This window comes from Plutella xylostella, chromosome 19 (assembly GCF_932276165.1).
Source record: "Plutella xylostella chromosome 19, ilPluXylo3.1, whole genome shotgun sequence".
NCBI classification, from domain to species: domain Eukaryota; kingdom Metazoa; phylum Arthropoda; class Insecta; order Lepidoptera; family Plutellidae; genus Plutella; species Plutella xylostella.
Window position 1 is genome coordinate 2194960 of NC_063999.1, and position 15750 is coordinate 2210709.

The 15750-nt window shown below is 41.5% G+C and overlaps 1 protein-coding gene across 1 annotated transcript in view; it reads left to right on the top strand.

Moving 5' to 3' along the window:
* The window catches only part of LOC105392291 (zinc finger SWIM domain-containing protein 4), a 50205-nt gene extending 34458 nt beyond the window's left edge, over window positions 1-15747 (top strand). The window contains exons 10-23 of the mRNA XM_048627588.1: window positions 332-489; window positions 1019-1128; window positions 1505-1721; window positions 2155-2305; window positions 2769-2910; window positions 3225-3448; window positions 4173-4303; window positions 4739-4917; window positions 5138-5253; window positions 11423-11573; window positions 11876-12097; window positions 12636-12758; window positions 13224-13410; window positions 13778-15747. Coding sequence (XP_048483545.1) covers window positions 332-489; window positions 1019-1128; window positions 1505-1721; window positions 2155-2305; window positions 2769-2910; window positions 3225-3448; window positions 4173-4303; window positions 4739-4917; window positions 5138-5253; window positions 11423-11573; window positions 11876-12097; window positions 12636-12758; window positions 13224-13410; window positions 13778-13908 — 2242 coding nt within the window. The 3' untranslated portion in view covers window positions 13909-15747. The remainder of the gene's footprint in view (window positions 1-331; window positions 490-1018; window positions 1129-1504; window positions 1722-2154; window positions 2306-2768; window positions 2911-3224; window positions 3449-4172; window positions 4304-4738; window positions 4918-5137; window positions 5254-11422; window positions 11574-11875; window positions 12098-12635; window positions 12759-13223; window positions 13411-13777) is intronic.
* The last annotated feature ends 3 nt before the right edge of the window (window positions 15748-15750 follow it).

The window sequence follows — 15750 nt, forward strand, 5'->3', positions numbered from 1 at the left end:
GATTTTATGTGATAAGCTACAACATACCTACTCCCATAATGCACCTGAAATTATTGAGTATTGAAAAGCGCATTAATTCCTCCTTTAATCACGATTAACAAAACTTGGTTTTGCTTTAGTGTTGTTTCCCACGGACCGGAAGAAATACGTTAAAATATTTCTTTCTCTTATTAACAAAATAACCCTAGTGCAGTTTACCTGATCATCATAAAAATAACTACGAAATAAAGCCTTGCATAATTGGCCACAGTCATTGTCTGGCAAGGCCATTTACTAAGAATCTCTTATCACCCACATAAACCCCCCAAACTAACCTCCCTCATCCTTCCAGAGCCCTCGACGCAGTGGACATATCGTGGGAGAGCGAGCACCTCAAGTACATTCTGGCCGCCGACGAGTACTGCAACCCGGACAAGCCCAAGCCGGCGTCTAGTAGCACCCTGCAGCCCTACCCCAAGTTTAATGAGCTGGGGCAGCCGCTGTGGCATGGTTAGTTGGTAACTGGTGATGTAGCTATGGTAGAATGGTTCAAATATGTCCACCATAGAGCTGTAACATCCCGGGCCTAAGTGGCCATAATGATAGCCGACCTACGATAGTAGATGGCACCTTAAGAAGAAGAAGATGTAGTTATAGTCATCAGTGCGTAGTTCATCATCAACTGCTGTGGACAAAGAAGTCTCACAAAGAGCGGCATAATACTCTAACCATTACCAGCTACTTACTTATTAAAGGCCGGCGGTTCAGAGGAACAGAGGGCAACTCACACAACGCTTTTCAGTTCATGGTCTTCACTCAAATATTCGTTTACCCTACTGATCATCGGTTCTTCGGCATATTATGGCTGTCTCACTCCTTAAGAGCTATACCATTTACCTACCCGAGTTTCTTACGAATAACCTCATTTTGTGGTCAAAAAAGATCTTCTTAGGCTAAAGAGATTTTATCCCCCATTGCCTATATTCAACGCTTACCACCTCAACCATTACATCAACTAACATGATGCCTCCTATTCTAGAGCACCTCCCCGTGGTGGGGGCCCGGATCGAGGCGCTGCGCGCTCACGGGCGGGCGCCGGCGGCGTTGAGGCTGGCTGTCAGCGCGGCGAGGGCCATGCGGCATCGACAGGTATGATTTAGTAGAGGAAATAGAGAAGGTAGAACTGTCTATTGGAGTGAATTTGTCACAAGGCGATTCACAGTGAGCCTATTCGAGTTTAGGATCTCCTTGAACACCCGCCGCGCATGTTGGGCAATCAGTGACTGATGACTCCTTACACAAAACACAGTCTGATTATCAGTGCGAAGGGTTAAATTATTTTTTGTACCCAAAAATATATGCTAACGTGTCACTGTTACACCTACATGAGGAGTTGCAATAAGTAAATATGAATATCGTCGGTCCATTCTTTGGCACGTCAGCTTATACAGCGTCATATTTTTCAAGGGAAACCTATACTTTTATACGCAACTCTACTCTAAACATTCTTTCATTTCCCTCACAGGAGGTAGCCCAGCAGCGCTGGCAAGAGGTCGGAGCCGGCGAGGCGGGCGGCTCCAGCGGGGGTATTACCACCACCTGCTCGGGCAGCGACCACTGCGGCGGCCGCTGCACGGACCGCGTGAAGCTGTCGCTGGTCTGCGCGCACATGGATGGCGGCTCGTGCTCGACGGCAGGGTTTACTTGCGCGCTCAGCCATTCGTCCCGGTGTATTGGACGAGGTAAGGATTGTTTGAGGTTAAAGAGTTTGGGTTTGTTAGAGATGTCTGAAGTGATTTCGTTATACAGAATTAAATGTATTGCTATTGTGACTAAATACTGCATAACCTAAACCAAAAAGAATTTTACACAGTGCAGTTAATCAACCATTTTTGCATGATTAGCAGGATTCACACCAGATGATCCTTGCGATCCGTGAGCTTTTACATATACCTACATAAGCTCCATGCAGCGCGCGATGGGAACGCGTAAATCGTCTGGTATTGATCCGGCTATCCACGATATCACGATGCAGAGTCTTAGAAAAACACTGATAAAATATAGAAAGCGTTATTCTCGTCACAAACAGTGGAACTATAACACCTACTTCTTCAACAACCAATCCATCACATGGAAGAATCCTCAAACAATCCTAAACCTCCTTCCACCTTCCAGACAGCAGATGCTGGACCGGCTGGACTCTAGAAGCCATCTGGTGCGTGCACGAGTGCCTCGCGGACGCGTGCCTGGCGCCCGACGACCAGCGCGCCTCGCCGCGCCTGCACTCCTACCTGGACGAGGAGCCTAACACCGGACTGCCTCCTAGGTAACATGTTCTCCTGGTACCTATAAAGCTGTTGGTTTAGACGAGTTTGTGAATTGATACTAAAGGCGTGATGCGCTTTGATAAACTCTAAAAGGTAGATCGATATCCTTAGGTAGGTAGCTGTTATATCGTAGTTGCATGAGGAAAGAGTGTTATGGCACTCCTTATAAGAGGCATGTGGCCCTCATTGGACGAAATTAATTGGCTGCATAAATAAGGAAAGAGGGTCGTTGCTTATGGTACTCTTCATATGTGGCGTTCTTGTCTTACATGAGTTGGTCGAGTATAAAGAAGAGCATCAGTAGCATATACAAGCCTCTCAAGGCTCTCAGCACACTAGACGGTAGAAACGATGTGGTGCGTGTACGAGTGTCTGGCGGACATTTGATAGCTAATTCCTCAAGGGCTGGATTAAAACACTGTTCTTGTCTCATCATACTCTAACTTTACCGTCCTCTTACAGATACCAACACGTGCCAGTGGCCGGCAGTAAGAACCCTGACGAGACGTACCTGGCGCTGGCGCTGGAGGCCGCTCTACTGGGGCTCGGAGTGCAGAGGATGCTGCCCAACGGACTGTACGCGCAGGAGCGGTATTGTAAACAGGTTAGCATCCGATTTTGTAGAAAAAAATTACTATTATGCAATTAATGTCGACATGCCCGGTCTAAATCTATAAAACGTACGATACATGTTATGTCAAGGAATAAAATACTTTCTTGTTAACTACCTACGTATTCTTAAATTATTATTTTTTGGAAGTATGACCCGGACTGCACATACCTAGATTTAGTGATATCCAAGGATTTCGTAAAGCCCTTGGTGTTATCAGACGAGTTTGTTTTTATTTCAAAAGACTTTTGACACTTCCACAAACTACCAATAAATTGCTTTACCCTAAACTCCTGCACCCTTCACAGGAGGAGCGCCTAATATCCCAACTTCAACGCGTAGAAGGCGAGGCGGCCGCTCTAGTCTGCGCTAAAGTAGCCCGAGCATTACTAGAAGGCGGCCCTTCTTCCTGTCTCGGGGCCAAGGTGCACCCCCGCTCGGCGCCCGCGCACACCTTCGCACGGTTCCTGTTCCTGACACTGCTGCCTTCTGACCCCGAGCTGGCGTATCGGGTTGGCCTGAGGGCTATGCGGTAAGTTATTATTACTTTTAATTAGCTTCGCCTTAAAACGTTTTCCTGTAGGAATTCCGCGACAAAAGCCTATGTGTTAATCTCAGCTAACTCAATACCATTATTTCATTAAAATCGCTTCAGCCGTTTTGACGTGAAGAGGTAACAAACATACACACTCACAAACTTTCCCATTTATTAATATTTGTAGGATTGGATTGGTTGATGTGTTCAGGGGTTTTATTGGGACAAAGTTGGGTTGGTCCATATTAATTATCGAAGTGTAGATTATTTTAAAGGTATATAACTAAGAACCACGACTAGGCCATTTCAAATAACTAGAGTATTCTAGCTTTAGCAGATTTTTTTAAACCACTTTTGATTCGATTTGACCTTCTTCTAATACAAAGATGTAGAATGTAGAGCGTCATTTGTTTCTCAAATCAGTCCGAATAGACGTCTACAGTATATGCATTCTTGAATTTGCCGCGGCATTATGTAAGCGGCGTATGGATTGTCAATGAAATGTTGTAGCATACCTACCTACTATAAAATGATACGGCACTGTCGTGTCGGCAATAAAGGTAGGTACATTCTGCCATCAGCAAATTACAAAACAGCGAGCTTTTCTAAAATGACTACGCCGTATCTAAATGGAGCGATCTTACAAATTGCCTGCGACAAAATCAACCCTAACCACAGAATAATAACTAGTACCCTAACCTAACCCTTCCCCACTCCCCAGGTTACCGATGGTAGAAGAAGCCTACGCGCTAGACGGCGCGGGGGCGGCGGGCGCGGCGGGGGGGGGCGGCGCGTGGCACACGCTGCAGCACGCCGAGCAGCAGCAGGCCGCGCTCGCCAGCGCGCTGCTAGGTAAGTGCTCGTTTTAGTTCTCCATCTGCCCGCTTGGTGGGTTAAATATCCTTCTTCTGAAGTGCTTAAGAGAACAAGCAGGAAGAAAATTATTTTTTTAAGTAGTGTGAATGAGAGATTAGTAAGACATGGAGCGTTTATGGGCACTAGAAAACTATAAAATATAGTTTGAGTAGGTATCATGATGGTACACAACAGCAGCAGTTATCTTATACTCACCCGTACGACTAAGAGCTGCAAGCTGCAGTGTGCAAGTATTTAGATAGCGCTTTTAATTTATGTAAGTAATTTCTTACTGCCAGTTTCAATAACTCTATCGGTAGGTAGAGTTATTGAAACTGGCAGTTAAATACTACTACTCATAAACTAAAAGCGCCGCCATCTTGTGCCCCTCATCTCTTCTTCACCATAACTCACCACAACCATCCCCCTCAGGAGCAGCGCGCGGCAACCCCGGCCGACTGCGAGCAGCGTTAGCAGCAGCGCAGCGGCACGTGCGGTCAGCAGCCCAGCTGTTCAGACTGGCTCAGGATGCGCTGCGGCATGCCGCGCCGCCTGACGCTCCTCATCATCATAGGGATCTGCTGGCCGCCGCCTTCGAACTGGGGCTGCAGGTAATAATAATATATTATGATTATTAAATTCTCTATTGCACAAAGTAAATTGGTACAAAGGCGAACTTGATTATAGCACACGAACATTTAGAAAAAGTTTTTACTACGTTGTCGATCACTACTGGAACAACATACCTCCGCCCTTAATTTCTAAAGTGGCGGTGTTGCAAATGTGACTAGGTATACCTATTAGACTAAATAATCTTCCATAATGTTCCAGGTGTTGAGGATGACGCTGTCTTCAGTGAACTGGCGGCGACGCGAGATGGTGCGGTGGCTCGTGACCTGCGCCACGGAGCTAGGACTGGACGCCCTCTTGTCTATCATGCAGAACTGGTATGTACCTACACTTGTAATAATACTTAAGTGTGTTTACCTTAGTTTATGCTATTCGCGCAAAAGTGGCGTATAGGTAGGTACGCCACGTTTGCGCTGATAGCTTTAGTTAACCATCAAACCTTTATAACTATGAGTGTGAAACCTAATTTCAGCATACCATACATAATCAGTTATCCCACCTAATACAAAAAAATGCGAACCATTTAACTAAGTACTATGAAACTTCACTCACTTCACGCAATTTGCAGGGTCAGCAGCAGTTTGCTTAGGTTGTTTATAAAGTCCCTTAGAATACCTATATATTTATTTATTTATTTATTTAATACTTTATTGCACAAATATAACATAAGTGTACAAAAGGTGGACTTAATGCTATGGTTTTTATATGGACACAGATTACACTTGTCACTAGTTTCACAGATTAGCAGTTTTGCACTTATGGCGCGTTTACACGCGTGAACATAGTCCCCCCGGTTGAAGGGATCTTCAATCACTATGCACATCGATTGCACGTCGGCCATTCGTGACTTTGCGTCGGCTCCAGGCATTGCTATCGGAGGTGCTCGCTTGCTGCGTAGCACTGCGGCATTCTTGAGTCTTCTTTCTTCGGAGACGGCAGCGACATTAACGGCCGGCCAATTAGAAAATGTCCAAGAGAAAAAAACTTATGGTCTTAAGGACAAAACGATAGGGGACATAGTCGGCGACTAATAAAAATATTAGTGAAAAAAATAAGAATCCTCAAACGTGAGGTTTGTGTAGCCCATGACCCTTTTAAAGTGGTACTTTGCGGAATAAATTCCAGCGTCTCACAAGTCAACGAAATAAGGAGCGTGAGATAGATAGATAGTATAAAATTGAAGTTGATGGAATCAATTGCCGCAACATTAGATGCTTAAAAGATTTAAAATGTACCTTGTAGAAGTAATAGCAATAGTTTGACAGCTCAATCACTGCCTCGAGATGTACACATTTGTATCTTTGACATACAAAATAGTTAAGTTTAGTTTAAGTTAAGCATAAACAATTGATCTTTGAAATTTGAATTATTAAAACCTACTTAGAATGGAGAAAGGACCAGTCATATGCATATTTATTATAGATGGGAGTTCACATAAACAGTGAAGCTCGATGCATGTTGGATCGTCACAAAAGGCTCGCCTGGGAACATAAAATGTTTAGAATATGGGCTAAATTAGCTTATAAAAAATTCCCAGTGTTTTAATAATAATATCATTAATAATTAGGTACAGTTACGTCCCAATAAAGCTTATGTAACCACTTGTTATTTTGAATTGGACTGTACTAGAACTTATAAAAGATCAAAAAATATTAGAAAATATATTAAAATATAGAAAGAATTGTCCTTTCAGTGATTTCACTGGGCTGACTTTATTTGAAATTAAATAGAAATACCTTAGCTTGTTAATGGTTGCATCTCAACCTAAACCCAAAGTATTGGTGGAATCACTCAAAGTCTCGTTTACATTTAAATTATAATTAGAATTTTTGAAAAACGATGGCAAGTTGGGCCTGAACTTCCTTAAATGTAAGCATGCTGAACTCAGAGCATCTGTAAGAGACTCTAATATGTTTAGGAGTTCAGCTTCGGTGTCATGACACCCAAAATAGTTGTGAAGTTCAGGGTTTAGAACAGCTGATTCAGAACAATGTTCCTGAATAAATGTGGAATAGGCTGTCTTCAGTTCAAGCTGCTTCCTGAAAAGCTTATCTAGGGCGAGTAATCGCTTTTTAGCATTAATATAGGATTCACCAAGACACTCGGGTGAATCAGGCAGTTTATTACTAAACTGACCATTATCTAGGCGAGTAGTGTTTGTAAGCAAATATTTCTCACAAGCTATCTCACTGTCACTCAGTAAAGGCTTAGACTGGGGAAGCACTTCGGGCCCCCTGCAGCGGGCAAACTGGTTGTTCAGAGTGACATCCTCCTGCATGTTATGGAGAGAGAGGGAAAAGTTACTTCGCGAATTATAGATAGGTTCACAATTATCAATACACATAGGGCCGGACACGATCCAACCTAATTGTGAACTGCGCAAGTATGGCTTGCCTTTTCCTAATGATTGCTGTTTGTCGCCGACAACATCCCAAAATATATCGGCACCGATGAGAACATCTATTGGCGCTGGGGTGTTAAAACTTGGGTCAGCTAACATTATTTTAGGTGGAAATTTAAATTCTTTTAAATCCACATGGACCTTGGGAAGGTCACCTGTTATTTCCCTTAGGACAGAACATGATAGGGTGACCTTAAAATCCGAATTTGTTGACTGAAATTGGACAATACTGCGTTCACTAACGGAACTGCTGTTGGTATTGCCTATGCCGATTACCTTAATGTTTGTAGGTAAGGCATCCAAACCTAGTGTTTGTTTTAGGGACTCGGTTATAAAACTAGACTGGCTACCTGAGTCCAATAGTGCTCTCACAACGCATTCTTTATTAGTTTTTGGATTTATGACCCGTAGCAGTGCTGTTGACAGAAAAACTAGATTAGTCGGCTGGACGCTGATGTTGACCGCCGTGTCCGCTTGTGCAACAGAAGAGGCGCTCGTTGCTGGCTGTGGAGGAGGTAAAACCTTATGCAGCAGGCTGTTGTGGCGTTTTCTGCATTCCCGGCATGGACCCATGGGGCAGCGGGAGCTATGGTGACCCAAGCGGAGGCAATTAAAACATAATCCCAATTTAGCAGCTTCAGCAATTCGTTGTTCAACAGGCAACGCTAAAAAATTAGGGCAATCATAAATTCTATGAGTTGCCTTGCAAAACACACATGCAAATGTCGGGTTAGTGTTGTGTGAGAGCTGTGCCGTGCAAGTATAAGTTTTCGCTTGTGATTTGTGAGGCGTTTGTGGCTTAGATTGGTCAAACTTGTTGTTGCTACATGATTCTAGTACATCGGCTCTATCCTTCAGGAACTTGTTAAAAATTGCAAGTGTGGGAGAGTCACTTAAAGTGTTACGATGCTCTTCCCATTTTAGATTGGTTGGAGAATCCAGTTTTGATGTTATCATATGGATAATCAAAGTGTCCCAACTGTCTGTCGGTTCACCGAGGCTGGCAAGTGCACGCAGGTTCTTGTTAACATTGTCAATCAGCGTACGCAGTGATCTGTCTGACTCACGGTTTAATTTTTCAGTGTTGAAGAGTGAATTTAAATGGTAACTTATCAATTGCCTCTTGTTGTTAAACCGATCACATAGTAAAGACCATGCTTTGTCATAGTTAGACGCTGACATCTCTAAGTTTAATGTGACACGGGCAGCCTCTCCTTCTAGGTAGGAATTAAGGTAGTGGAACTTATGAACGGGTTGTATACTCGGATTCTCATGTATCAGTGATACAAACATGTCCCTAAACTCGAGCCAGTGGTGGAGTGAGCCATCAAACTTTGATATTTGAATTTGTGGAAGTTTAAACGATGGACCTCCAGAAGGCATGCTATTGGATGCATTAGATTTAGGCTTCTCACTGCTTAGGATAAGCTGGGCTTTGGATATAAATTTATAGAAGTCTTGCTCAATAAGTTCCCGCTCATCAAGCTCTGAATCTAATGCATCAGAGTTTAAAATCTCGATCTGACATTGTAAATCATCAAATGTTTTGGCCAATGACTCAATCTTTGCCAATCTTAGCGCAAGCTCATTAAGCTGCTCTGCACTTGGTTCAGTTATTGATAGTATAGTGTCAAGATAGTTATGAAACTTTGTTAAGCGGCCCTTTACGGAGCTACGCTTGGCAAAAAGTGCCTTTAGCTCTGTCATGCTTGTTTGTTAAGATAGCAATAGGTTTAAAATAGCAGTGCAGTGCAACTGAATGTACAAAAATAGATAGGTGGTGTCTCACGCTCCTCCTCGGTGACTTGTTACCGCTGACCGCGAAGACTTGACCACAGGATCTGGGGCACTGCTCGACGTAGGCTGACTCTGGGCGGAGGACGCTCGCTGTGACGTGCACGAACCTCGCAGGATAGCGGCCCAGCTGAAATTGGTCGGCAGAGCAATGCTGATCACTTGTTGCAAACAAAGAATGCAAAAACTTGGGGGAAAATTGAAAAACTAGTGAGACTTATAAAAACTAGGTAAGTTTCTGAGGTAGGAATAGCTACCTACCTTCTTAAAAATTGCAGAAACTTACAGCCTCTAGATGATTCTAAAAGAATTTAGGTATAGCAAACTAGGGAGACTTTAAAACAATAGGTAAGTTTTCTGAAGTATGAATACTTGAAATTAATAGCAGAAAACTTACAAAGTCTCCAGCTAGCTCTGTAAGAACTAGACTGAATATTGAAAACTAGGGAGACTTTAAAACACTAGGTAAGTCGCTGAAATAGGAATTGGTACCTACTTACTTGAAAATAGCAGCCACACTTACAAAGTCTCCAGCTAGCTCTATGAGAACTAGACTGAAATGAAAACTAGTGAGACTTATGAAAAATAGGTAAGCATCTGAAGTAGGAATCCTACTTGAAAGTAATAGCAGAATACTTACAAGTCTCTAGCTAGTTTTATAAAAAATAGACTACATTATCATCTTATTAGGAAGATGACATTGTTTGCAGTAGTAGAAAATAGCAGAGAAAGTTGTTAGGAACTAGAAAAAAGCATTTGTTAACTTGAAGATAGATAGAATGCTTGAAATTAGAGATTTGGACACTTAACTAATAGGCCAAGCCGATCTGGTGGAGATAGCCACTGCCGCTGCCGTTTGTAGAACTCGAAGATGGTGTGGAGGTCTGCCGCGTAGAATATTCCGGAGTCTCAGACGGCTGCTGCACAGGTGACGCTGCAGTTTTGATGTGTCGGATCGACGTCCTCAATAATCTTGTAGATACCCTGACGTGAAATCTGGACGATACCCTGATGATTGCTCGTTCGTCGGTCGTCGTGATAGCAGGCTGGGTCTTGATCATGATCATTTATAGCGGGAACAATTTGTTTGGCTTCCTTCGAGTTGGGCAAAATGGCGGGATCTTGAGCTTGGCTGCGAATGCGCCGCGTTGTTAATCGGTCATTGCAGAAGTTCTCGTCTTACGGTCGCCAAATTATGTTTATTATAAAACATAAGTAAATGAGAAGTCTTGGGTTCTTCTTGTATAATAGCTTAGTTTAATTAACTTTACACATTTTAGTATCGTTTTACATTTTAGTTGCAAACAAATAAGCGATTACTCGCCCTAGATAAACTTTTCAGGAAGCAGCTTGAACTGAAGACAGCCTATTCCACATTTATTCAGGAACATTGTTCTGAATCAGCTGTTCTAAACCCTGAACTTCACAACTATTTTGGGTGTCATGACACCGAAGCTGAACTCCTAAACATATTAGAGTCTCTTACAGATACTCTGAGTTCAGCATGCTTACATTTAAGGAAGTTCAGGCCCAACTTGCCATCGTTTTTCAAAAATTCTAATTATAATTTAAATGTAAACGAGACTTTGAGTGATTCCACCAATACTTTGGGTTTAGGTTGAGATGCAACCATTAACAAGCTAAGGTATTTCTATTTAATTTCAAATAAAGTCAGCCCAGTGAAATCACTAAAAAGACAATACTTTCTATATTTTCTAATATACTTATATTTTTTATAATTTCTAGTACAGTCCAATTCAAAATGCTATCAACTATAGTTACATAAGCTTTATTGGGACGTAACTGTACCTAATTATTAATGATATTATTATTAAAACACTGGGAATTTTTTATAAGCTAATTTAGCCCATATTCTAAACATTTTATGTTCCCAGGCGAGCCTTTTGTGACGATCCAACATGCATCGAGCTTCACTGTTTATGTGAACTCCCATCTATAATAAATATGCATATGACTGGTCCTTTCTCCATTCTAAGTAGGTTTTAATAATTCAAATTTCAAAGATCAATTGTTTATGCTTAACTTAAACTAAACTTAACTATTTTGTATGTCAAAGATACAAATGTGTACATCTCGAGGCAGTGATTGAGCTGTAATCTATATTATGGTTTCTGTTTAGTTAGATACTTACCTGATAACTGAACAACTGAAAACGTAACCTGTACTTCTTCTTCGTCTCCCTAGGCTTTTTCACTCCACATCCACACTTTATCATCATTGATAATTTAGTACCAGGCCCAAATTGCTCACCACAATCTCCACCCTCCCAGGTACGAGCTATTCACCCCCACGGAGGCGACGGGCCCGGTGGCGGCGGCGGCCATGGCGCACGCCACGGCGCTGCGGCTCGGCCTTACCTTCGAGCAGCAAGAGAAGCTCAGCGCATGCGCACGGACCCTCGCGCTGCAGTGCGCTGCTAAGGTGAGGGATGGTGATTGGTCAGTTAAGGGGTCTAAAAGAAGGTGATTGGTTTAGGTATCCAGCCTCAGGTAGGGGGTAAAGAAAGAGGCGATTGGATGTTTGAAGCTGTTATACCGTCTCTGACAGCTATGAAGTTACGGTTTAAAGTGAATGGCAGCTAGACAAGGCTATACTAGAACTAAAGTGGATGGAGATCTAGATGGTGGAAATATCTTCTAAGTATACCTTGACTGATATAAAACTTGATTTCATAAAATCTGTCGTCCCTCTGGATAACCCTAACCCTAGATCATCTTCCTCAGGACCCCCCCGGTTGCGCCCTCTCAGCCCTATCAGTCTGCGAGGGTTCCGCGGGAGCCTTCGAGGCGGCGTGCGCGGCGGTGGGCGGCGCGGCGGCGCGCGGCGCCCTGGCCAGCAGTCAGCTGTTTGCAGTCGCCAGATATATGGAGCAGAGGGGCCAGCCGGCCAGGGCTATGAAGTTGGCCACGCTGGCTATGAGGAATCTGCACTTGCATTATAATCAGGTTTGTTTTATGGTGATTTGTGTAAATCTATGAATGGTGCTGAAAAAGGATAAGGGGTTGAGAGGATTCGCCAATAATCCAACCGAGTCTACTCCAATAGAAGAGTTACCTTGCCTGACGTATACGTGTTGTTTGTATACGAAGCAAACCCTGGGCTTGGGATCCTATCGCGAAGTCAAAAAATAATAATCATAAATTTACGAAGTAATTAATTCAATACGATTTAATTCGAAAATCACTGTCAAAAATAAGTTAACGATAGGTAGATTGGGCAGTTACCATCTGACCCTTATCTGCCTGGCTAATCCTTTCACCACGGTGGCAAACTCACATCGAGCTTCTGCCGACACGACAAGATGAAGAAACTTCATGAAATGTTCATCAATTAAAAGTTGTCTTAAGTTTTGTGAGTCTGATGTATAAATATGAAATTAGTATTAATATTATTGTGGCTATGTAGCGTTTAGGTTTTTCTCTTTAACTGTAATGCTATAGAAAATAAAAAAAACACTAACACCATACCCCTCCTTAATTCCAGGACAGCCACCCGGCGATCGCGGACATCCACTGGGCGGTGGCGCTAGCCCACTCGCTGGGCCGCGCCGAGCTGCAGGCCATGCTACCCCTCCTGGTGAAGAATGTTCAGTGCGCTCCGGTGTTGGTGAGTTCCTTGATCAGTAGCTGTCTATGGAAAACTTCGATGGTATACGAAGATTCCACATCTATTTGCTAAAATCCCCTCTCTAAGTATGAAACAGTTAAACGTATATCCAAGAGTTATCCGAAAAATTATACTAATATTACAAACGCGAAAGTTTGTGTGTATGTTTGTTACTTCCTCACGTCAAAACGGATGAACCGATTTTAATGGATTTTAACGATGTTAGCTGAGTCACTGTACTAACACATAGGCTACTTTCCTAAACCCCCTCTATTCTATTCTGAGAGAGGGTGAAGCTCCTGTAAGTGGCTCTCTCGAGTGGAACCTTTGTACATATCCTCTTAATTTCAGCTCAGCCAGCCTAGATCCCGAGTAAACTGAAGCAGCAAGCCTTGGTGTTCAAATAGCTGAGATAGGAGCTCTGTTCGTCCACCACCACCACTAAACCCCCTTTTTCTCCCCCAGTCGGACGTCCTCCGGCGTTGCTGCGTAGCTGCAGCAGGCTGCTCGCGCTCTCGCCCCGCGCCCCCGCGCCCCCCGACCCCCCTGCGCCCCCTACTCGAGGCCGCTCTCAGGGCCTACGCGTCCACCACACATGCACGCCTCGCGCACATCTCGCCACGGCACTATGCGGACTTTGTGGACTTTCTTGGTGAGTTTTTTGGGTCTTTTCTTCTTTGTAGTAAAAGGAAAAAGCCAATCAGAATAGCTAGTCATTCGCGGACTGGTAAGGGTGTGCCGGACGTACTTATACAGAGTGTTGCCAAAAGGGTATACTATAAGGGTATAATCGGCTTAGTATTTTTGCAACCTGTATTAAAGTACAGTTGACTACCGTCACTCAGGGAGACTCTTCTCGTATCCTTACCTTAGTGAAAGCCAACGATCATTCGTGGACTTAAAACTATCTCCGACCAGCTATAATTTTGATCTTTCAGTCTTCAAGATCACTTCAATCTGAAAATGTATAAGTAACGTATGAAATTATAATGAATTTATAATGTTTTTATTTCTTGCAGGTAAGGCTAGAGATACGTTCGCTCTAGCGCTGGACGGCCCCCACCAGTTCGCAGCACTCCTTCAAGAAATCAAACTCAAATACAAGGGCAAGAAGAAACTCATGTTCTTGGTCAAGGAACGATTCGGCTGATACTACATGTTTATCCTTATTCTGAGAATTCATTCATTCAACAACAAGGTTTGACAAAAAATAAAACTTAATAGAAGAGGTTTCTTTAAAAGAGTTAGTCAAACTTTGATACTGGCCACTAGTAAAAAAAAGTGCAATTTGTTGTACAAATAGAATCTTTTTTTATTTTTGTTGCTGCATCGTTGTTTTCGTGCAATAGTGGACCACTGTTTTGTAAATAATTTTAGTTGACTAATTTTTGTTCTATTGTTGATAATTATGACGTTATGAAACCAGCTTAGGGTGACAAGGATTTGTGGAAATCGAGAATGCCTTTTTGGCATTTTATAATATTTTACCAAAATGGTAAAAATATCATTACCTCATACAAGGTACTGATACGAGTGTACTGTACCAAGTCTATTCTAAAAGTATTATTTTATTTAAACGAGTAGATTATATCAAGGACCTCGTAGTCTTTTTAACGTTGTAAGTAATGTAATGATCTCATTGATTCCATTTGTGTAAAATATAGCGTAAATGTAAATATGGGTATGTTAGCTATAGTTGTATAAGAGTAGGTAACCCTTGACGATTTGTACGAGCATTGAGAGATTTCTGTATCAGAATTTTTGTATGCAAAAATCGTTATAAAAAAACGCGTAATATTTTTTGTACAATATTCGTACAAATTGCGGGAAGTTTTAGTTAGGATTAGTACGCCATTCATATCGCGTCCAATAGAACTGAAACCCAACATTTAATGACACATTCACCAAAGATAGTAATTATTTTAAGTGATATATTCATGCCATCACTTGCGTTAAACTTATTCAGTATTTCTGTATCTCTCTTGAGTATTATCTGTTGTTAGGTTAAATAGATTTTAAAATCATTTTCATTATTAATTGCCACATCGAATATCTATGTTTCACTTCATACTTTTTATTTTTATACGGATCACACACCTTAATATTTTTACTGCAAAATTGTTTAACATTTTACTTTTCATTGTAAAATACAATTTCTCTTCTGTAAATGAAATATTTATATTGATTTACACAATTTGAAACCTAGCGTACCTATATAGTGATTAAAAATTATCAAAAAGTGCATTTAAATAGATGATTAATAATATTAGTATAGCTAAATAGAAGTGAAGTTTTTATTTCAAAGTGTTCAGAAGATTGGAGGGGAGAAAATTATAGAGTAGGTTAACATAAGAGAGGGATTTTTGTACTTTAACAGTTTGAGAGGGTTGTGCAAGCGTAAAAAGAAGCGTGTAATAATCATTTTTATTGTAAGGAATACTTAATTATGCCAACCTTCTGTGTATCAAAATTGTTCAATATTGTTGAAACACCAATTGACCATAGAGCATTTATTTTAATGTCCAGAAAATTACGAATTGTATTTCAATCAATAATACATACTAAATAATGTTTGAGTATTTTTTGTACTATTGTAAACTTTCCGTGTATAATGTAAAAAAAAACTTAAGCAATAATTTTGCCTTTTGTCGGCCTGATATGGTTTCTTTTATTCTTTTTGTAGTTAGTGTCATCTTTCTAATATTTAAAAAAAAACAATAATTTTCTTAATAACGATTAGATTTTTGACATTATTGACTTACCAATATGAACCTAAAAGCAAATATTAATACCTCAAGTGCCTTTAGGTGAGTCAAAACTTGTTCAGGCCGGCATTTATTTATAAAATCACTTATTATTTCTTTACAAAATTTTAGTAACTACCTATTTACATTTTATATTGGATTTGTCCTGTGTTATACGTAAAACGTGGACACCCTCCAGTGCTGAATATTGAAAGTGATAATTTCAATATAATAATTGAAACTTTTTC